Here is a 21080-nt window from a genome sequence, read left to right as displayed (position 1 = left end):
AGCAAAAGAAGTCGGTCGAATACCATAGTACGCAGTGTGTTTTCAACCGCCTGGCTTGTTGGCGTTGAATAGAATAGGTTAACCTGGTTATAATCAAGGTTTATGCGCCGGTTACAGTATGACGGCTAAAGGCGCCTAGATACCCGTCGGTGTCTCCGCCGGTTCCGGATCATATTCTCACGCTGCGAACTCCGCTTGGCTCTGAGGGCGCCTCAACCTTACAGGGCAGAATTTGTGAACGCCTCCTCAAGACCCCCCCCTCAAGGTGAGTATGCCCGTGTACGCCCTTGAAATGCCGCAGAATCGTCTCCACGGATGCCATTTGTATGGTCAAACATATCGTTTCTGCGGGATTCGCCCAGGAACCAGCTGGATTGACTAGACTCATGACGGATGTAGCGGCGACTCTCTTCTGGCAACATCTGCGTCTTCGTATCCAAACTGCGTTCTGACACTCTTCTCTGCTCCCCCAGACTAAGCCATGGGTTTCCGTGCAAACAACGGTTCGTACTACGCTCCAAACGTGCAGAACATACATCAATAGAAGGGCTCATGATTTCCCTGTAATCTGACCCACAGTCCTCCACGCCAACCACTTCCGCAAGGACTGGCAGAGCCGAGTCCGCACCTGGTTCGACCAGCCCGGCCGCAAGCTCCGCCGCCGCCAGGCCCGCCAGACGAAGGCATCCAAGCTCGGCGTTCGCCCGCTCACTCTCCTCCGCCCCGCCGTCCGTGCGCAGACGGTGCGCTACAACCGGAAAGTCCGCGAGGGCCGCGGTTTCACCCTCGCTGAGCTCAAGGAGGCTGGCATTGGCAAGAAAGAGGCTCGTGGTGTCGGCATCGTTGTCGACCACCGGAGGCGGAACCTGAGCGAGGAGGGCAAGGCGGTCAACGTGGAGCGTCTCAAGGCGTACAAGGCGCGCCTCATTGTCTTCCCCCGCAACGCTAAGAAGCCTAAGAAGGGCGACTCCACCGTGCGTATGAATCGTTTCCTTAATCCCAGCGGGGTTTTTACAGTTATGTTCAGGGCGACGACCTCGCTGCCCCTACGACCCGTGCCGCCCTCCCCCTTCCCCCTTCCGCCCTCCCCGAGGCGCCCCGCAAGATCACCGAGGAGGAGCGCGAGTTCCAAGCCTACCGCACTCTCCGCAACGAGCGTGCCACCGCCCGCAACGAGGGCAAGCGCAAGGTCCGGGAAGCGAAGGTTAGTGTCCCATCTGATAATCCATAGGCAGTCCGTATATTGAATGTCTGAAACCCTGCAGAAGGCCGAGGAGGAGGCCAACAAGAAGAAGTAAACTATTTGTCACTTGCTTCTTCTCTCCCTGTACCACGCTCGCACCATGCTACTACCTGCATCACCCATGTACTCAAAATTCGGCACGCCCGGGGTTTTATAGCATCATATGCCACATGCACGAATATGATCGTATCTTTGGTTGGGCCTCCCATCACAAGTCGTGAAGTGAGCGAAGGATATTGATAGCAATGTGAACGAGATCATGGGTATGCACATGAATGGTCGTATCCCTTGAGAGATGATGGTCTATTGTCGTACATCAAGTCGTCTAGTTTTTCATCGCTTCCCTGACCTCGCTGTCTGCAACCATACCGATAATTTTGATCTGATCTGCGACCTGCTTGAGGACGCCAGTGACCTCCCCGTTGCCCTCAACGAAGCCAAACTCGGCGTACTCGAGGCCGCGCTCCTTCGCGAACTCCTTGACAATCAAGCTCGCCTCGCGGAGGTTGTGCCTTGGCAAGCGGGGGAACAAATGGTGCGTCACCTGTAGGTGCAGCCCGCCGTGGATGAACTCGATGCGGGGCGAGCAGATCACGTCGACCGTCGTGCGGAGCTGGCGCGCAAAGAATGACTCGAGGGGGCCGAAGTCCGCCGTCGAACGCGAGAAGTGGGAGAGCACGATCTGGATGACACCGGTCAGCTTATTGCGCGTCCACTTCTCAACACGCGGCCGCATGCCGTACGCACCTGCACGTGTACGGGGCTCGCAGCGATATGGCTGATGAGCAGGTACGTGAGGATGTTGCCCCAGGAGCCGCAGCCCTTGAGGACGGCGCCGAACCACGCAAAGAAGATGCCGAGGCAGACGATCTCCGCCCACCACCACCAGCGCCCGCCGCGGTAGCGCTTGGGCTCGAAGGCGGTCTTGATGAGGTAGCCGTAGCTGTTGGCGTAGAGGTTGAAGCGGGCGAGGGAGAGGATGATGTAGAAGAGCTTGTGCTGCACGGAGATGAGGAACTTGGCGAAGATGTCGAAGGTCATTTCACGTTTGTAGTACGAGGACCAGAGGGACTTGAAGAAGACGGGGGAAATGGCGAAAAACGGGAGATGCTGGATGTCGGGGTCGCTGTGGGCGGGTGTTAGTGTCTGTATGGGACGAAGAGAGAGTGCGACGTACTGGGAGGGATGGTTAGTGACCACTCCATGCATATGCATTCGTTAATACAGCTCTCGAGGGGATCGATAGAAGACTTACAGTGATGTACATTGTGATTCTGTGTACGTTGTTAGCCTGAGAAGATTTGCACAAAACCAAAGCGACACTCACATTGACCCACCATCCGATACTCAGGCCACCGATGAGGTCTGCCACAAAGATAGAGATGACACGGTCCAGTACCCAATCATGCGTCACTCCGACGTGCCCCAGATCATGCGCGAAAAACGTGAGCTGTTGCCAGCACAGGCCAAGGAAGAGGGCACTCGGAATGAGCCAGCCCTTGTAGTAGCAAACAGCAGAGGTGACCGCGAGGAGCGTATAGCGGACGAACTCCGGGCCATACCCCGTGATGAATCGCGTCTTGTACAGGCCCGCGTCGATGACCCGCTTGTGCAGCTCCTTGTACGCGTCCGAGTGCATCTTCTCCGTCTTCAGCGACAGCTTGTTCGGCGTCGGCTGCAGTTGCGCGAGCGTCGGGCCCGCCTGCTGCGTCTCCTCCGCGCCCGTATGCGCCTTCTTGAGCAATATCTGGGACGCAGGAGAGGTCTCCGAGTCTTCCGTGCTCCTCATCGGGCGCGCCTCGTCGTACCATTCCACCTTCCCGCCGTGGGCCTTGCGCCTGATCCACCCGTTCGCGATCGGGGGCACAAAGGGCTCCCAACCGTCCTCTCCGGCCTCGACGCGGCCAATCGCGAAACCTTTCATCTTCTGCAGCGTCTCGTCCGAGTGGAACGCCTCAACCTCGTCTGTTGCATCGCGGCCAACAAAATGTAGGATAGCGAGGTTCCCACCGGGGTGCGTGGCGAGCCAGGAGGGAGGAACGCGGATGAGGGCGCCGTTCAGGACGAAGAGCGTGTCGCCGGCGAGGATCCGGGTAGCGACCTGCTCACGGGTCCATATCGTGGTTGGAGGAAGCCCCATGAGGCGAAGTGCGGCGCGTTGAATGAGAAACGAGGGGAGGGTTTTGGCAGAGTGTGAGCTGGTCGTCAGCTGAGAGTGGGACCACCGCTCGTGCTGAACAGCATAACCGTGTACGCCGTACTCTAGATTCGGCCTGTTGCCGATACACAATTAGGCGCTCTGAGTTTCGATTATGAACGGTACCCATTTAAAGGACAGATGTCCTCAATGGAATATATGGAGTCGACATAATATCCTCGTGAGCGCTGCTAAGACCAAGAAGTACCAGTACCAGCAGGGGGGTACTTGGACTCATATTGATTACAGCCGTTGGGAACACGGTACATGCGTAGGATCCAACCTTTCCGGATGAACTGGCCATAGTCATTACACCTCTACGACCATCTCGGGGTCATATCCATCATCGCCAGCAGTCCTATAACCCTTTGGGTTGCTCAGTACCCTGACGCCATTTCGCTCAAAGTCACAAGGCCAGTGTGTATGCCCGAACATCCACACCTTGATATGTGGCCACCACTCTGTCTGCGACAGCTCCGTCGAGAAGGCCGAGCCCATCTGACCTCCGCGGTACATCGGGTTGGAGGTATCGTCGACCGTGGGAGCGTGGTGGGTCATCACGATTAACTTCCGGTGCGGCTCGTCGTGAGCGATGTCCGTGACTGTACGAGAGAGCCATTCGGCATCGCGCTTGTGCAGGGACTGGTAGACGTCGGGTGTGAAGTCCTTGATCATGTGGAAGTCGTTGAGACCCAGGTGTATGAGTTCGACGTGCTTGGAGTCGAGATGAGACCAAAGGGTGCACCCGAGAACGGTTACAGTGTCGGAGAGGTCATAGCGAGTGCGGTCGAGGAGGACGAAGCGGCCGTAGTTCACATCTGGCGTGGAACTGTTGGCCTGCTTCTCCATTTCTTTGGCGAAAGCAGCAAGTCTGCTGGTGGCATCTTTCTGGGAATTACGGCATAAGGATAAGCAAGCTTACTCGGCGTAACGTACCACACACTTACAATAGACGAACGGTAGGCTTCATGGTTGCCCGAAAGGAAGAAGACGAGCTTGAACCGCTTCAATTGTGCGCGAAGCCAGTCAAAGAAGCGGTCGTCGTTGGTTGTGCCAATGTCCCCGAGTAGAGCGAGTATGTCCGCTCTTGCCGGGAAGTCGTACTCGAAGGTGGTGTATCCTCCGCCGACAGCTGGTTTACTGACTTCGAGGTGTAGGTCGCTGAGCACTTGTATGTGCATGGGTTCGCCGCTGGTTCCGAGCGGTATGTCCATAGCGCAGCCGCCGAAGCAGAGAAAAGAGACGGAACACGATCCCAATTTCAGCGGGACTTTATAGGTGTGCACTGTAGGTAGGTGAGACGAAACACAAGCGATGTGTTTGGCCTTCAGAAGGCGCCGGATAGTCCAATCGGTGGCGGTCTGTTCCCAATCGGAGGGGTTAACTGAGCATTATCAGGAATTTGGAAGTGGCACACGCCCTACCGTTGGGACGTAGCTATGCTCAGTAACAGACCATGGTTCTTTGGGCGAGAGGATTTGTGCAGACTGAGACTCGGAGGAGAAGGTGCAGCGGGAGGCGGTGCAGAGGCAGATGATCCAATGACGGGTAGTCGCGCCTAGGGCGATATGATGGCACTGACAGAGACTGACAGCGTCGATACATGTGCATGCTGGACGATTCGCTGCTTCCTGATTGCATTGCAACGCGGCCTGAGCTGCTTGCGGGGACCACGATACTATGGGCGAGAGCATGAACCCGGGAGAAAGTGCATGAGGAGGAGGTCGGGATAGGATCGATATCTCCTACGAGCGATATTCATGATGGCGGGAGCGGAGGCGTCGGGTCGGGATCGGCGACGTGCCAAGGAGGACGGACGCGTTGGCGCCGGCAGGCCTGCGTCGCGAGGCTCTGTCCCCAGGCTGTCCCCGCCATCTCCTCCTCCTCCTCCCTCTCCTCCTCCTTCTCCTTCTCAAGTTTGTGCTCCCCGCTGTGCAGAGCGTCTTGCACGCGCCCTTCCGCTCCCTTCGCCATCCAACCTCCTGCCTCCCATCTCTCCTTCCTCCCGGGCGCACGCAACTCGTCTCCCAGGCGTTCCTGCTTCGTCGCTCTGCACTGCGCCGCTTTCCTCCATGTGGACCCGTTCGTTAGGACTCCTCCAGACTATACTTCTCCTATGGCCCCTGCAGGCACACGCTGCCAACTTCACGTTCTCTTACGGCCAGGCAACCCAATGCGATGACTTCCAGGTTTCATGGACGGGTACGTCGGCTCCTTCGTGCGTATCTCTCTGAGGCTGAGCAGCCTATCCTACTAGGGGGTACTCCACCCTTCCAGCTTACCATAATTCCCGTGAGTTACCTCGAACACCTGAATCCGTCGCGTGCTCATGAGCTCGTAGTCCTTTGGCACCCCGAGAACCTCAGTGATCCCCGACAGTAGCTTCAGCAACAACCAGGGATCTTTCAGCACAACCATGAACCTGCCCAAAAAGCAGGAGATCGTTGCCGTGATGTCCGACTCCACTGGCTTCGGTTCCGGTGGAGTAACGCGTGTGATCACCGTCGGTGCCCAAGTGGGCAAGACTTCGTGCAACATCACCGATCCTGGTTAGTCCTCAGGTTTTGCTATGCTGAACGAACCCTCGTTCAAACTATCATAATTGCTCAGGAGTCGACTTCTTCTACGAGACCAATTCAGCTCTCGCTCAGTGCAGGTAAGTCTCAAAGTCTACCCCCGCGTGCTGGGCGCCTCACGAAAATGGCCAGAACGTACACGTTCAGTGGATATGACACTGCTGTACAGCCCGTACAGATCACGGTAAGCCCCTGCACCACATCTACCATGACATCTACTCATCGCAGCTGTAGGGCGTCGTGCCTGGAGGCTCCACCTTCATTCTCAACCCACCCAAGGGGGCACAATCGTTCGACTGGATTGCTGATGTCGCGGCGCGCACAGAACTCGTGTTCTTCATGGTGGATGCCAACAACCGAGCTGGAGGAAGCACAGAGTTTACGACTGTTGGCTTGTCCGACGACCAGACGTGCCTGCTTAAGGACTCACCTGCCTCTGTGTCCAAACCGCCTGTCATGACTGCTACGAGCACGCGTGCTGCTGCTACGAAGACGAGCGGGCAGACAGCTACCGGCACTGCTACTTCTACTGCTACTTCTACTTCGTCGCCGGATAGCACCGACCCTACCAAGACATCAAATGCAGGCACGGTAGCCGCCGCTATCGTCGGCACGATTGTCGCACTGCTCGTTGTCGGTACCCTCATCTGGTTCTACCTCCGTCGCCGAAACGGCGGCGCCGGTCTCTTCAATGGCGGAATATTTGGGCGCAGGTTCCGGAAGCAGTCCCTCGATCTCACGAAGGGCGATTCGAGGCTCCCTCCGCACCAGGCTCTCAACCCTTATCCTCTTTACCCTCACAACATTGGAGATGCCGCGACGCCCAACTCGACTGCCAACCTCCTCACCGGCCGACCAAGCGCGGACGGCGCTTCTACCCTGAACTTTGCGCACTTCCCAAATTCCACGACAACCGCACAGTTCCCGCCGTCTACGCGTCCAGATTCCATGCACGACCCCTCCCTCTACGGTACCCAATCGGGCTATGGCCATTCCGGGTATGGAACCGCCTCTCAGTACGGTGCTGCTGCTGGTGCTGCAGGGTACGGCGCCACGCGTCCAGAGGGCAGCGTCACGTCTTGGGACCAGAGTGTCACCTCCAGCGCGGCGCGCCGCAAGGCCGCCCAGGCCGGAGTGTCGACGTATCAGCCCCCTGCGCGTTTCATCCTGCACACGGACATCGAGGACGACATCCCACCCCCGCCCGAGGACGAGGTCATCGAGCTCCCACCACAGTACACCGAGCGACGCGCGCCGCCACCTGCACACTCAGGGTCGAGCCAGACAGGCCAGCATTCACCAAGCTCGCCGACGGGGCTACCATACGCGGACACACGCTCACCGTTCTCATAGCCTCCGTCCTTCCCGTTCCACTGCTCGCGTTCCCTCGTGTTGCATAGGGTTGTCAATGTCTGTGTGTGACAGGTCACCATGGTCTCGGTGGTTGTTGTCGTCTCTTCTCCGCGTGTGTTGTGAATGGTCGTCGGCTGTGGGCCGGAGCTGGCACATTGCTTCATTTTCGCCGCTTCGCCCGAACATTGCTTGTCTCTATATACCTGTTTTCGTGCTTCCTCCCGTCTCGCGTCATGGCCCCAGTCTGCGACGCGCTTACCCCCTGCCCTCTCGCCCCGCCTCGTGTGCTCCCCCACATTCCTCTCTTACGTCCACCCCACCTTCTCCTCGTTTCGAGTCCCGTGCCTCTCCTCCTTAGGCCGCGCGCCCTGACCTGACCTGACCTGACCCGGGAGGTCCACCTATAACGCCAGCCCGTTTTCCCTTCGTTTGTCAGGTCTGGCACCATGCAGGCCCAGCCCTCCGTTCACCTTCTTGCAAAGACTTTTAGAGTACCGTATTAAGTGTCCCGCACGCTTTGTGATATTCACATTCCTACCACTCCCTCCGGAACCCACAGCCGACGCAAGGATACCAACCAATACTGTATAGGGTAGTCAGCGGCTCTGTAGTACTCGAGTACAACGTCGACTTATTCCAAATTCGTTCGCGTCTCTCGTGCCTGAGGCTGTTTGTGTGGCACATTGTCCGAGAACAGCAGGTCAGGTCGTCGCAGTACCAATGTGTGGTGCGCCGTGCGCGAGGGCTGTGTGGGGTCGGACGACTGACGGACAATAAAGCAGGTCGCCTGACATGCACCGGTATATACGCCATGCGGAGCGGACGATTGCACATGCGACACGAATAGATCGGGGTTTATTGGAGACAGCGGTACGTGCGATAGGATAAGCAAGACGTGATGAGCGTACTAGGACAGGAGACGTGATTATACAGAAGCGACGGGGAGACAGACGGCTATGGCAGTGGCATGGAGACATCAACAACACGGCGCGGTATGGGGACCAGGCGATAGTATACATTAGCAATAACGCGTGCACTTCGAGCACCCCCTTCTCTAGTCAGATAGCGTGTATGTACTGTGCTGCTGCTGCTGCGGAGCAGCCCAAGAAGGTGCGCTACTGCTGTGGTGGATAGCCTGTAAACATGTCTCCTGGAACGGGGGCGGGTTCCGGGACAGGCATTGCCACCGGCGCAGGGATAGGCACTGGTTCCGCGGGAGGCGGGGAGCCCTGGTTGGGCTCCAAAGCTTCCTCTTCGCCGAGTCCAGTGCGTGCGAAGGCTGCAACCATGGAATCCTGATCCTTGCGTCGTTTGTGGCGACGGCGGCGGTCGTCCTTGATCACGCGCGCGACACGACGCCGGAACGCGCTATGCATAGCGGGGTCGGCCATGGCCTGCTTGCACGCGTAGCAAGCGAGCTCGATGCTAGCAAGGAGCCGGACTGTCTCGGAATTGTTCAGAGCCTTCATCCCGTAGATTCAATGTAACATGTCGCGATGTAAGAGAGCAATAGAGGATATGCGGACATGAAGGTTGACAGGGGTCCGTCGGAGAACGCGAGGAGAGGCGCAGGAGGCGTCAGTTCCGCAGTGATCGGGGTAGAATGAACGTGCTCACGTTCAGAGACCAGGAGACGACTCGACCACCCTCGACACAGCCGATTACAACGAAATTGCCCCGACGTTCCGCTTGGAGAGCAGCGCCCTGCTTTGAAGGGCTAGTTAGTAAGGCACACGAGTACGGGCACGGTGACGTACTTCTCCAAAAACAGTGAGTATCTTGTGGGATGAGGCCGCCCTCACGACTGAGGACGTGCAAATTGAGAAAAACGCGTGTATTGGGGGCAAAGTGAGGAGTGAGTACGCACCGACTCGAGAGGACTGGCCGGATATCTCTTGGGAGACGATGCCACGACCCATATACGCCCACGAGTCTCTGTCCGGGCGACGGATGTGCACCTTGACGGGTATGTCACGGAAGGGTTCTCGGTTCTGGGCGCCGACCACAACTGCTCGCATTTGTTCGTAAAGGCGATCCAATTCGGTTAGAACTGGTACAGCCAAGGGAGACTTGTGGGCAAATGCGCGAGTGACGCAGGCCGATACTCACCACTGGGTGTACTTGTGTTCGTTGCCTGGGTATTATTAACCTGTTGGAAGGTCTGGGGAGGTGGGTAGGAGGTGCCCATGTCCATGGGGGCGTCCATGACGTCTTCCATGTTCTGATCCTCCGTGTGCTGCAGCAACGATCTTGAGTGTGAGCCACAGCGGCGAAATCAAGAGGACTGACCATGTCCATTGTGTGCGGCGGAGGGTGGTTACAGACGGATATGGTGGCAGGAAGGAAGAGGTGCGTGGACAGGGTGACCGACCTCAACACAGGCAATACAATGGGGCGCTTATACCTACACGTGACACCCATTAACGCGTCCGCGACGCGTCCAGCCACCCGCGCGTCGATTGAGTCCGCCACTGGTGAACCTAGTCGTTTCCTGCTTTGTGTACTTATTCTTCTCTAACATTCAAAAAGGGCGACAATGGTGGTCTCGAAACTACTCAAGATGCTCAACGCGACCATTGGTCTTTCTATCTCCCTCTGGCCGAGTATATAATAACCCCATGTTGAAACTCCAAGTCTGCCAGCGACAACCTCCACCTCTCCACGTCGACTGCAAAATGACCGGAATCAGACCAACCAAGTACACAGCGGCTGACTTGGCTCGGGAGGACGAGCTCGAGCCCACGGAGGCCGCTATGATGGATGATGATGAGAAAGCTGAACATTGCAACCTCGAGGTCAGCTTCAAGTTCTGGTGCCGCATTCTGTTTTAAATACTGACTTCGTGCTTTCTCCGCACCAGAGAGACGAGGAGGATGAGGACTGGAGGCCTAGTCAAGGAACCGCGTATGGCTCATCCCAGTCGATGTCCGATGACATGGATGAGGGCGATTGCCTAACGATCACAGGCGGTGCGAAAGTCGCTCCCCAAGGAGACGGCGATCATACTATGGATACAAGCGACGACGACGTGGAGAATGAAGAGGAGGAGGAGGGTGATGAGGAGGAGTTGGAGGATGAAGATGACGACAATCGCTTCCCCGAGGACCTCCTGCGCAAGCTCGCCGAAGCCAGGGATGCGTGGTTCGCGGAGACTTACAGGGTCGCGGCATTTCTAGCAGCAGTGAGACCTTTCACAGGTCTAACGCGTGAGGAGTTGAATACTGCCTACGACATCGTCCGCAAGCGGTCGCGCCACGAGCCGTAGAGCTGCCATGATGACAGAATCCTCTGGGTTGCTCGAGTGAAGTGACCTGGAAAGCCGAAGTGAACTGCTTCAGTTCCATGTCAGCTTGACATACCTCCGCGTTCATTTTGGCATGTATGTGTATGATCGCATGGATATGGACTCAATGTATTCACCGTGTCTCGGGAGACAAGTATGGTCCAGCTACCAAGCACAAGTTACGAGGAGTGAACTGCACGTCAATGATGGGTGTCCGCTTCGTCGGAAATGTAGCCAAAAGATCAGTCCTGTGAAGAGTCTGTTATTCATTGAGTGAGGTAGTTGTACAGGTCACTTACGTCTCAGTACTCTCCGTCTCCTTCTCGGGTGGATGATCTTCTGACGTCCCGTTGACCATCGTACCGTTCTCTTTGACCTTTGAGGGTAATCCTCCCGCAGCCTTCACATCCCAACAGCGAACTGTCCAGTCTGCCGCACCACTGACCAGCAAGCTTGACTCGGCGCTGAACGCGAGTGAATACACAGAGGCGGTGTGTCCGGCCATCTTCTTAACGCACTTGCCCGAACCGAGGTCCCACATGCGTATCGCGAGATCCTCCCCTGTAAGGGAACCGTCAGCTCTCAACAACGAAGCTTGTCCGTAGCAGCTGACGTACCGGCAGTGGCGAGGTAGCGACCATCGGGACTGAACGCGAGAGTAGACACGATGTCATCGTGCCTATAGAAGACTCGTACACACGCTCCTCGTTGCACATCCCACAGCCTAGCAGTACAGTCGCTTGACGCCGTCCCCAGATACAATGAGTTTGGATGGAAGCCAACAGCCTACGATATACACTCCAACTGTCAACAACTGAATCGACTATACGAGCGCATGCACTTACGTTGACGTCGCTCAAGTGCCCGGCATATATACGCAGCGCCGATGTTCGGTCCGTTGACCACAGTCGAGCAGTTCGGTCTCGGGATGCGGTAGCGAAGTAGATACCCATGGGACTCCATTTGACGTCCCACACGGGATTCTGGTGCCCGCGGTAGGCAACGACATTTGTCATGGTATCGAGTGACCACAGGCGCGCCGTTGCGTCTGCGGAAGAAGATAGGAGGTATCGTGGTGGACTCCCAGAGCCACCGATGGGGTCGAAGGTAACAGAGTACACGGGCCCGCTGTGCCCGATGAGCTTGCGAGTTGTGGAACCGCCCTTCTCTCGGATTTTGTTGATTGACGAGACTGTTACGAGGCACATGAACGTGAAGTCAAAAGGGAAATCGGAGGATGCCCACCATCCCGAACATTATTCATCTGAAAGTCGCTCCGCATACCCTTCAACTTTTCTCCTTTAAGACTCCACAGTCGGATATAGCTCTCGGAGAACCCTGCGGCCAACAAAGACGTGTCTGGAGAGAACTCGCAACATGGCACGCTGGTAAGAGGTCAAGACGTGCTCGGTCGCATGACAATGTAGAGTCTACCCACCCCTCACCAACATCGTGGAAGGTATATGCACAGATGCTAGGCAACGCGCGCGCTCGTGCAGCAGCCCCTTGTGGTGTGTTCAAGCTGGCCGACGTCAGAGCCGAAGGATCTAGCCGTATGCGCTTCCTCGCATCACGAACTTTCTCTACTTCCCGCTTCACGTCTACCGTCTTGAATGATGGTGGATGTGGTGGAAGGTCCGATATTGCCGGCGACGCGAGACCTGCTGGAGGTGCTGGTCGTGCAAAGTGGAGGTCGTACTGAGCGCCGGGATCGTGGTCTACCATGGCCTGGTCACGTAATGTCCGCTCTGTTTCTGCACGTAGCTCCTCTGATATCGGCGCAGGACCAAGCTTGAGCTCGCCCTTGGACGAGTTGTACGCGCTTGCGTCCACATTGCTCCCGTTTGTCTGTGGCACAACTGCTGAGAGGAAGCCGGTTGATTCCTCCCATGTCAGAGGGGACACAGATGTGGTTGAGGATGCGGAGACTGCATTGACATGTTAGCTATGGTAGAGATAATGGACTTGGTAGGTGTACCGTCGAAGCGTAGGTGGTTGTTTACCACACGCATCACCGCTGCGCGCCCTCGCTTGCCTTTCTCCCCAGAGAAGCCATCGCCTGTTCCGGTAGGCTCGCCACCAAACCCTTCAGTCAACCAGCCTATTAACAGGCTGAAGCCCGAGCGGCTCATGCGTACGGTGTATTTCTCCGAGCGGAAGCGCTGAGCTACCTCGTCGGTCTGGACATGGTAGGGTAGTGTGATAGTGGACAGATGATGCAGTGTGGCGTGGTGGATGCTCGGAATGGATGGAGAGAAGGTAGAGTAAAAGTTCTGGGCTAAATACAAGATTTCGGTGAGTTAGAAGTTCATCCTTCCACTACTTGTCGCGCGTACCTGCTTCTCGATAGCCCTGTTGGACAAGGTCCAAGTAGAAGTGACAAAAGATGGGGAACAAGATTGGTCGAAACTCGGGCTGAACATACGTGTGAGCGACGTGCGCGCGCATGTAAGACGCGAACGTACCCTGTACATGTCCAATGAACCATCCACCCATGACTCCAGCTCCCGGAAACCTTCGTGCTTGTCCGTTGGATCAAGTGATAGGATCTCCTCCGCACCCACAGGTCCTATGCTGGAGATGAGGTTCTGGATGTTCTGGGGGTTTCCCATAGTCGAGAGCTCCTGCAGGACGCTGGAGCTGTCTTTGAACGCGTTCTCGTCTGGATTGGCGGGTTTCTGCGCGAATATTGCAAGCTGTTTGATGAGTTCCTCTTGGGAGATTGTATGCGAAGGCGCGGTCTCAGGTTGTTTGCCCTTGTCGTCCGCAGGAGCAGCGCTCTTCTCAATCTCCTCCATGGCTTTCTCGAGTTCCTTGTGCCCTCGCGAGCGCAGATACTCGAGAACCATACGATCCAGATCTGATACATTGCTGGAAGAGGACTCGCCAGCGGGAGCACCAGCAACACTAGAGGACGCTCCATCCGGAGTTGAAGCTGCAGGAGTCGCAGCGGACATGGTGGGCGATCGTACAATAGAGATTCAGTGGCTAGTGAGCAGAAGCAATCAGAAGAGAGAGTATCATGTGTTGAGCACGAGAGGAGTTGCGACGGAGACAGCAGAACAGAGCAAGCGGCAGGTGGTCGTGGTACGGAGGCAGCCACAGCGACGCGTTCGTTCGACTGCTTGCCGCGCGCGCGCGTCACGTCAACATGCTTCAGTGCGCGATCACGGTCGCGTTTGAATCGCATCTCCCTGTATCAACCAGACCATGAAGCACACAGGAATATCTATATGCAGTACGTATCATAGGACATTTGGTGTGAGTGAAATATGAGGGTATAAAATACACTACTGTGGCAACAAGAAGTGGCTCTATTGTACTACTATCTGCGGGCACGTTTGGAACCGCCGCGGCCACGACCTCCACCATAGCTGCTACCGCCGCGGTTATAGCTTCCTCGATAGCTGGATGTTGAAGTTGTCTTCGTCTGAGTGTACGAGCGTTTCTGGGATGTTCGCGGTGTCGGACCGGCTGCCTCCACTTTGGTATAGCCTGCTTTCTTACACTCGGCATCGAAGGCGACCACCAACGCGCTGAAGTCGGTATCGACCATGCAGCCGAACAGAGGGTGGGCGGTAGACCATTTGCCATACGTGAGACGCGGAGAGGTGATACCAAAGGCCATACGCGCGAGTAGACGAGGGTCGTCGCGCTCGGGGCAGGCATCGAGGATTTGCTTGATTCGGGCAGGGTCGGGGATGGAAGTGGCCACAGGCGAAAAGTCGACTCCAGCTCCATTCAAGCAAAAAGTGCATTGGCCACACATGCCGTCCGGAACGGCATCTTCATCGCCGAAATATGCTGCCAGTCCCTGAGCCATGCCTTCAAAATGTGTCAGTCAGTGCGACACGCTCAGGAGAGAGCCAACTATGATATCCACAGTCATCGTTCGTCGCAAATTCAATCACTTTGCGAATCTTCTCAATTGCTTCATCTTCACGAGCAACCATGCGCTGATACAACGCATCGGCAAGAGCCTTGATTTCTTTGGTAGACTTAGGCATGGGGTTCATCACCATGTATCGCTATCGGACATGTTAACACGGCATGTGCATCACATGAGGATATAAAGTACTCACCGCCCTGACTTGAGAAGCTTTGCTCCAGATGTGACCTGATCATTATGATTAGAGGCAGGTGAAGGCATTTGAACACCAGACCCACCATCCATTTCCCAACCATTGATCTTCTTCGCTAGCTCGCTGCGGTCGATACGAGAATGCTCCGCCGTCGACACCATGTCAACCTGTTCGAGTGAGTTGGAGGTCATCATGAAGGATCTGGGTGATCTTACTGTGTGACCATTACTCTTAGTCATCCAGTACGTCCTGATTGCCACAGCAGTAGGGGATGGATCGCTGAGGACCTTCTGCCACCCAGCGGCATTGCGCGACGATATGTCGTAGATTGAGTAGAAAGGCGTGACGGCTCTGATATAGCCATAGTCGAGTTCCAGTTGGGCGTAGAGAAGATTAAGGACATTTTGCTAAACACATGTGAGCCATGGGGGCGTTGTAGTGGATCGATTCGGTTGCTTACCCTTATATCGTACCTGCCCACTAGCTGTGAGCGGCCAGACTCTACAATAAGAAAGAAAGGCACGCACTCTTTGGCTTGCTTATAATGGTTGAAGTCTAAGGTCCCGTCAGGAGCTGGAGGCTGCAAAGCAACCTGCTGGAGCCAAAGTTCGATGCCGCACTTGGCACAGGTATCGCCTCGGGCGAACCCTTCCAAGATTGGTATATCCGGCGCGCACAGGAACATGTAGCAATCGGAATGCAAGCCGTCGCGACCCGCTCGACCAACTTCTTGACTGTAGTTCTCCAACGTCTTCGGCATATGGAAGTGAATAACCTGGGAGGCCTTAGCCCAAGTGGCAGCGAATGTACAAAAAGGCGTACCTGTCGGATGTTTGCTACGTCGGGTAATAACTTGAGTGACCGTGAGACGCGTAGTGTGAGACACTCACCTTTGTCAATACCCATTCCGAATGCGATGGTGGCTACAACTATACCTTGGTCCGAGTCCATGAACTGTTGCTGAACACGCTCGCGCTCCTCGCCCGGCAACCCAGCATGGTAAATCATGACATCCAGTTGGTGAGTCCGCAAGCCATTGGATACCTCCTCGGCGTGTTTCTGCAGGGTCACGTAGACAATGGCCGGACCAGTACGCTGTTTTAGAATGCTGGCGACACGCTTGATCTTCTGGTCCGCGTTGTCGAACACTTCGACCTTCAAAGCGAGGCTGAACCGGCGTTAATTAGAGTGCGAACCGTGAAGCAACAGAGAACAACATACTTTGGTCTGTACACTGGAATGCGGAACACGCCCGCATCGCGGTCAATGAAGAAGCTGTCGCAGATATCCTTGGCTACCGAAGGTGTAGCGGTTGCCGTGAGACAAAGAACGCGTTCCACGTCCATCTCTTCCGCAAATCGAGCTATTTTGAGGTACTCGGGACGAAAACTTGCACCCCACTGCGCAGCGTCATAATTAGATTCAGGGCGCGATAGACAGGCAGCACGATGGGTATATGCGTACCTGAGAGATACAATGCGACTCGTCAACAGCCAGGAGCGAGATCCTGACGCGCCTCATCATCGCCATGAAACCTTCGTTGTTCAGCCTGTGTAGAGGGTCGGCGGCCTGATTGACAGAGAATGTTTATGAAGGACTGACCTCTCGGGCGCGACATACAGGATCTTCATGTTCCCAGACAAGACCTCACCTTTGATCCATGCTGCCCTGTCCGCGCCTTGTGTGCTGTCTAGGTTCGCGGCCTTCACCCCTCGTGCTACAAGCGCGTCGACTTGGTCCTTCATGAGCGCAATGAGAGGAGAGATGACCAAGGTCAAGCCCTGTCGCCAGTGTCAATTGTGTAATGGCAACCGGTGCCATATGACACCTCTGCGCACCTCTAGACACAATGCCGGGATTTGGTAGGTTAAACTCTTTCCCCCTGCACAGTGGGCATCCCTTCAGGAGTCGTACATCAAACCCACGTCTCAGGGTCACACACCTCCAGTGGGAAAGAGTACGAGCGCGTTGTCATTATCCACGAGAAGTCTCCGAATCACCTGGGGCGCATACGACTGTCAAACCGCGTCGATGATGCACATTGGGGACGAAAGACGCGTACCGCTTCCTGCTCAAGGCGGAAGGAGCTAAACCCGAAAGTATTCTGCAGCACTTCGTGAGCTTTCTCCATGGTGGTTTCGCGTCGCGGGAAACGGAGACGAGAACGAGCAAGTCTCTGAAGTGGCGTATAACGCCCTGCCGAAATCAGGTAGGCTGACTAGGCCAAAAGATACTTGTGGCTTGGTGTAAGTGAGAGCAACGGGCGTCTTGGGACGTGTCTTGTTGACGCGTTGTTTGGTATGGCGTCTCTGCCATTCCCACGGTGGTAATACATGAATTCTCTCTCAACACGATGATTTAAATTAAAGCATATGCACAGCAACGGGACAGCATCCCTTCAGCGGATCGTAGATGTAGGTGATACAGCAGGAAGTAAAGCGGGCATGGGGGTCTCGGGGAGCTCGGGGATGGTGTCTTGGCATCATGGCGTTTAGAAGTGTTCCTGCGGGGAGCGCGGAGACGTGAGAAGGATGCACATTCACGTCTTCTCGGCTCGACATACCTTGGCGAAAGTGAAATCAACAGACGCGCAGTTGGCCTCCTGGCAAGCCTCCTTGATGGCCTTCGCGAGAACACCAGGACCGCAGAAGTACGTCTGTGAACATGTCTCGTGAGCCGTCCTGTCATCCCGGAAGCGCACGGGCTTGATCACTTACCCCGACCTTGGACTTGAGCTGCGCGTTCGTGCCGGGAAGGTACTGACCGCTCTGGATGGCTTGGCTCATGCGCGAGTAGATCGCCTTCCAGTCGGGACGCCCGAACATGGTGCGAGTGCGAAGGAGCGTAAGCGGGTCGTACTCAGCGCCCGCGTCGTTGACAGCGATGTTCCAGAGCATGTCCTCGGAGATCTTCTGGGTCAGGTAGATGTTGATACGAAGGAAGTTGGCTATATAATAAGGTTGTAAGACGAAGACAACAGCGCGCGCGTTGCTAGCACTTACGATCAGCCTGAGCAGCCTCGACCTCCTGGAGAAGGGTCTGGAACCAGCCGAACGAAGGAGCGTCACGGCAAACCCAGAAGAACTCGACCCGCTTGAGAGACCCAAGGGTGCCCTTCTTCTGGCGATACCAGATGTGCTTCAAAATCGAGGCGAAGGGCGTAACACCTGGTAGAACGTGTTAGTGTCGGAGTTCTTATGGAGTCATGCAGCGTCCTTACCAATACCAGCACCGATGAGGACGGCGACTTCCACGTTGAACACGTCCTCTGCCGGAGCACCGTAGGGACCATCGATACGAACATTGGGCAGAGCGCGGCCCGCGGCATCGATCTCAACGAAGTCGCCACGAGTACCATAGATGTTCTCATCCTTCTCGTTACCCTTAAGGGCAGCCTTGGTCATGGAAGCGACCACCTGAGGGCCAGCACCAACCCGCTCTCCCAATGCATAGGTCCAGTCACCAACCTGACGGATGTGGACGGAGACGTAGGGGTCCTCGGGGGCCGACGTGATAGTGAACTATCCACGGCTGTCAGAAACGCGTTACTTTGCCGCCACACCACACACGTACCGGGTGCCACTGCAAGCCAGAGATGTCAGGGACCTGGATGAACAGCCACTGACCAGCGACGTATTTGAAGCTGGGCTTGATGATTCGCAGCTCCATAGCGCCTGCATGGTATCCCGTCGTCAGCGCCCCCAGCAACGGATATTATTGGCATGAGGGAGATAATGGCTTACCACTGGGGTGAACGAGGACCTTGGACAGGCGGGTTGCGCGCCTGGCCCGGATCTCACGCCAAATCCTCTCTCCAAAGTAGATAATGCCAGGCCAAATGGTGAAGCGCCAACTCTCGTATCCCAAGCAGTGGTCTGTGGTGTAGAAGGGGAACACAGCGGTGTACGCCGGTAACGCGGAGTCGCGCACGAAGCATCCGGTGGCATGGGCGTACAGACCGATCATGAAGAAGAACGCAAGGTGGTGCGTGTACCAGAAGGCCTCGAAGCACTGGTTGCGGATCTTGTGGTGGGCCGTGGTGTACATGAGGACCATAATGAGGAGCATGAAGTGACCGGTGATGCCTCCTGCCTGCGTGTAGTGGATGTCCAGAGCGATCTCGGGCCTCACCTCTGAGAGCATAGGCAATGAGTGCCAGTCTACTGACTAGTGAAAGGTGAGGAAATCACGTACGGGTACGCTCAACGTTGAAGAAGTTCACGTAGTGAGCCGTAGTGTGAACCATGGCCCAGAAGGCCATCGAGTAGGCCACCTGCCGGTGGAACCAGATGTTCTCGTCGGCGGGGAAGAGCCAGGTGAGCTTGGGGCGGACGACACGGATGATGTTCCGCAACATGGGGACGAGGATCAAGCCACCATCGAATGCAAGGACTAAACCAGCACCCCGAGACGTCCACACCGACCATGTCAACGCATTCAGAGCCGAGAGCTTCTTGTTGGTTTCCTGAAGAGCGCGCCACTGTTCAGAGGACTGCCCTCACGAGCAGAAAGAGGCCCGCGCACCTGACTGTGCCATCCATAGGCGAAGAAGAAGAGATGCAGCCCATAGAAGATGACGTTGAAGGCGAGGCGGCGAGGCTGCAAGAACTCGCGCTGAAACCAGTTTTCGCCCATTGTGCTGAGGGATTACGCGCCGTCCCAGAGAGGATAAGATACCAAACGAGCGTCGTCCGGCCGGCCAGACAAAGGAATGGAAAATGGGAGAGAGAGAATCGGAGGGGCGGGGAGAGAGGCGGGAGGGAAGGTGGGAAGAAAAGGGCAAGAGGTTATGGGCGCCCACGCGGCTCAAGCGACCAGTATCAGAGTCCGTCCGGGTGGCATGGCGATACCAGAGACTGACGTCCGTGGCGGGCGCCGGCTGTACCTCGACTCGGCGCGATCTGTTCCCGCCCTGGGCAACGCCGGACAGGCATCGCCTGCTGCCCGCACCAACGCCAGAGCCCGCGTTGCAGATCCCGCCATGTTCTGTGCGCCCTCGGGCCTATTTACAGCTCCTAATCCGAATTCCTCAGAGTGCCCGTCTGTCTGTTAACCACGCTGCGCACCATCCTATCTTACACACGAATGCCCTCCAGTCCATTCCACAACGCCTGCCACGGCCCACGCCCGCCCCCGCATTGCCTCCTCGACCCAGCAATCTGTCACCGTGCCCCCAACAGGCGGCACTCATCAATCAACCACTCCGTCTGAATGTCCAGGCGCACGCATCCCACCCTCGGGACCCAATCCCTGGCCCCGCTTCCCACAAGTCCCAACAGGCGCATAACCAGCATCACACCCGCCGCCCTGGGTCCGGCATCCCCGTGCTCAGGCCCCTGCCATCACCGCTCCGTCTCTAGCCTTCATATCGATACGCAACCATGGCCTCGATCCGGTGCACATCTGTGGAGAAGCTCCGAAGCTTCACCTGCTGGCTCTTCGACGCTTCGATCGCAAGCGGGTCCGTATCCACCCACTCGTTGGCAGGGACGTCCGCGGACTCTTTCGTGTACGCCAGGATGTTGAACACCGTCGGCTCGTCAATCACAGGCAGAAAGGTCACTGTTGCGACAATCTGTTTCAGGATATTCCGGATCTCTGCCTGAATGTCGCTCTCGGGCTTTGCAGGGGCACTATAAACACGCATCAGCCACAACCGTTCTCGACTCTGTCGCAGCCACAAGGACACTCACGGCTGCGAGCCCTCCGTGGCCGCTGGTGGCTCGACCAGATTGATGTCGAAGACCCAGCGCTCAAGCGGTGTCCGATTCTCCTTGGAAATGATCGCGAGGACGAGTTGTGTGATTGAGCCCGTGAGAAGCCATTCTATCCAGATGAACTCAGTATGATAGGCACGCGGGGGGTAACCGGTCACTCACGGTTCACTTGCTTGAGAATCCTAGCAATGATGATGCGAGATGACTACCATGCTTGCATGGTCAGAGAAAGTATAGACGCACTTCTCGAGGTAGTTCTCAAGCGCGAGATCTTGGGTGACGAGCACAGTTTGCCCGTACTTCTTGACCATTTGGAAGTCATCAGCGGGGTATACTCCGCGTTGAAAGAGGATCCTGCGCATAAAGACACGGCAAATCCGTCAGCGAAAGACCCTCGTTGGCTGTGAATGCGTCGCGCGCCTGCGCACGTACGTGTTGGCAGCAAACTTGAAGAATTCTGTAACCAAGGCCGTCGAACCTTTGAGAGTAATTGCCTGGCGAGTGGGGGCGTGCTTCTGCTTAGTAGGTGCCATAAGTGACTGCTGTGTAGATTCTTTGTCTTGGTTGACGATGTGGATGAGGTGGCAGAGAAGGTCCGAGGGCGCAGTGGCGGTCAAGTGGTGGCTTCC

At 56.3% G+C, this 21080-nt stretch overlaps 11 protein-coding genes across 11 annotated transcripts; 4 read left to right on the top strand and 7 right to left on the bottom strand.

Annotated features, from left to right (window-relative positions):
- The first annotated feature begins 271 nt into the window (after nucleotides 1–271).
- On the top strand, nucleotides 272–1418 carry L226DRAFT_26819 (60S ribosomal protein eL13). The gene is made up of 4 exons (XM_067673447.1): nucleotides 272–503; nucleotides 580–974; nucleotides 1028–1204; nucleotides 1296–1418. The coding sequence occupies exons 1-4, from the start codon at nucleotides 482–484 to the stop codon at nucleotides 1296–1298; spliced, it is 597 nt and encodes a 198-aa protein (XP_067543029.1). The 5' UTR covers nucleotides 272–481; the 3' UTR covers nucleotides 1299–1418.
- Nucleotides 1419–1568: 150 nt separating this feature from the next.
- Nucleotides 1569–3477, bottom strand: L226DRAFT_497559 (fatty acid/sphingolipid desaturase; the record flags this gene model as incomplete). Its single annotated transcript, XM_067677619.1, has 5 exons — nucleotides 2571–3477; nucleotides 2499–2517; nucleotides 2421–2442; nucleotides 1991–2369; nucleotides 1569–1925 (listed from the first exon to the last, which is right to left on the bottom strand). Exons 1-5 carry the CDS (start codon nucleotides 3381–3383, stop codon nucleotides 1569–1571), a joined length of 1590 nt encoding a protein of 529 aa, XP_067543028.1. The 5' UTR covers nucleotides 3384–3477.
- A 272-nt stretch (nucleotides 3478–3749) lies between these two features.
- Nucleotides 3750–4654, bottom strand: L226DRAFT_565024 (Ser/Thr protein phosphatase protein; the record flags this gene model as incomplete). The annotated part of the gene is made up of 2 exons (XM_067683732.1): nucleotides 3750–4328; nucleotides 4388–4654. The coding sequence occupies 2 exons, from the start codon at nucleotides 4652–4654 to the stop codon at nucleotides 3750–3752; spliced, it is 846 nt and encodes a 281-aa protein (XP_067543027.1).
- Nucleotides 4655–5512: 858 nt separating this feature from the next.
- Nucleotides 5513–7369, top strand: L226DRAFT_518465 (uncharacterized protein; the record flags this gene model as incomplete). The annotated part of the gene is made up of 6 exons (XM_067678549.1): nucleotides 5513–5642; nucleotides 5698–5732; nucleotides 5782–5989; nucleotides 6051–6096; nucleotides 6149–6200; nucleotides 6251–7369. The coding sequence occupies 6 exons, from the start codon at nucleotides 5513–5515 to the stop codon at nucleotides 7367–7369; spliced, it is 1590 nt and encodes a 529-aa protein (XP_067543026.1).
- Nucleotides 7370–8201: 832 nt separating this feature from the next.
- Nucleotides 8202–9559, bottom strand: L226DRAFT_528615 (uncharacterized protein; the record flags this gene model as incomplete). The annotated part of the gene is made up of 5 exons (XM_067679416.1): nucleotides 8202–8832; nucleotides 8987–9076; nucleotides 9127–9173; nucleotides 9237–9377; nucleotides 9479–9559. Coding segments are annotated over 5 exons (707 nt in total), but the record flags the coding sequence as incomplete, so codon positions are not given.
- Nucleotides 9560–10017: 458 nt separating this feature from the next.
- On the top strand, nucleotides 10018–10673 carry L226DRAFT_607572 (uncharacterized protein). The gene is made up of 2 exons (XM_067685824.1): nucleotides 10018–10164; nucleotides 10230–10673. The coding sequence occupies exons 1-2, from the start codon at nucleotides 10045–10047 to the stop codon at nucleotides 10632–10634; spliced, it is 525 nt and encodes a 174-aa protein (XP_067543024.1). The 5' UTR covers nucleotides 10018–10044; the 3' UTR covers nucleotides 10635–10673.
- Nucleotides 10674–10947: 274 nt separating this feature from the next.
- Nucleotides 10948–13609, bottom strand: L226DRAFT_541733 (TFIID and SAGA subunit; the record flags this gene model as incomplete). Its single annotated transcript, XM_067682085.1, has 8 exons — nucleotides 10948–11213; nucleotides 11270–11438; nucleotides 11498–11844; nucleotides 11898–12037; nucleotides 12091–12580; nucleotides 12631–12930; nucleotides 12989–13067; nucleotides 13118–13609. 8 exons carry the CDS (start codon nucleotides 13607–13609, stop codon nucleotides 10948–10950), a joined length of 2283 nt encoding a protein of 760 aa, XP_067543023.1.
- A 281-nt stretch (nucleotides 13610–13890) lies between these two features.
- L226DRAFT_475824 (ATP-dependent DNA helicase) lies at nucleotides 13891–16964 on the bottom strand. Its single transcript, XM_067676686.1, has 15 exons — nucleotides 16797–16964; nucleotides 16677–16734; nucleotides 16573–16616; nucleotides 16337–16515; nucleotides 16199–16283; nucleotides 15956–16134; nucleotides 15625–15902; nucleotides 15557–15570; nucleotides 15262–15509; nucleotides 15195–15207; nucleotides 14950–15141; nucleotides 14820–14901; nucleotides 14735–14769; nucleotides 14536–14680; nucleotides 13891–14477 (listed from the first exon to the last, which is right to left on the bottom strand). The coding sequence occupies exons 1-15, from the start codon at nucleotides 16863–16865 to the stop codon at nucleotides 13978–13980; spliced, it is 2121 nt and encodes a 706-aa protein (XP_067543022.1). The 5' UTR covers nucleotides 16866–16964; the 3' UTR covers nucleotides 13891–13977.
- A 309-nt stretch (nucleotides 16965–17273) lies between these two features.
- L226DRAFT_451614 (NADPH oxidase) lies at nucleotides 17274–19369 on the bottom strand (the record flags this gene model as incomplete). Its single annotated transcript, XM_067675023.1, has 8 exons — nucleotides 17274–17390; nucleotides 17452–17681; nucleotides 17737–17901; nucleotides 17955–18255; nucleotides 18308–18408; nucleotides 18478–18867; nucleotides 18929–19199; nucleotides 19259–19369. 8 exons carry the CDS (start codon nucleotides 19367–19369, stop codon nucleotides 17274–17276), a joined length of 1686 nt encoding a protein of 561 aa, XP_067543021.1.
- L226DRAFT_26579 (uncharacterized protein) lies at nucleotides 19090–20184 on the top strand. Its single transcript, XM_067673424.1, has 2 exons — nucleotides 19090–19146; nucleotides 19320–20184. The coding sequence occupies exon 2, from the start codon at nucleotides 19453–19455 to the stop codon at nucleotides 20092–20094; it is 642 nt and encodes a 213-aa protein (XP_067543020.1). The 5' UTR covers nucleotides 19090–19146; nucleotides 19320–19452; the 3' UTR covers nucleotides 20095–20184.
- Nucleotides 20091–20984, bottom strand: L226DRAFT_565017 (spindle assembly checkpoint protein; the record flags this gene model as incomplete). The annotated part of the gene is made up of 5 exons (XM_067683731.1): nucleotides 20091–20367; nucleotides 20428–20560; nucleotides 20614–20633; nucleotides 20695–20805; nucleotides 20884–20984. 5 exons carry the CDS (start codon nucleotides 20982–20984, stop codon nucleotides 20091–20093), a joined length of 642 nt encoding a protein of 213 aa, XP_067543019.1.
- Nucleotides 20985–21080: the final 96 nt, after the last annotated feature.

Source organism: Lentinus tigrinus, assembly GCF_003813185.1.
Source record: "Lentinus tigrinus ALCF2SS1-7 unplaced genomic scaffold L226scaffold_1, whole genome shotgun sequence".
Classification (NCBI taxonomy): domain Eukaryota; kingdom Fungi; phylum Basidiomycota; class Agaricomycetes; order Polyporales; family Polyporaceae; genus Lentinus; species Lentinus tigrinus.
The sequence above is the reverse complement of the archived record's forward strand: the minus strand, read 5'-3'. Positions and strand labels throughout refer to the sequence as shown.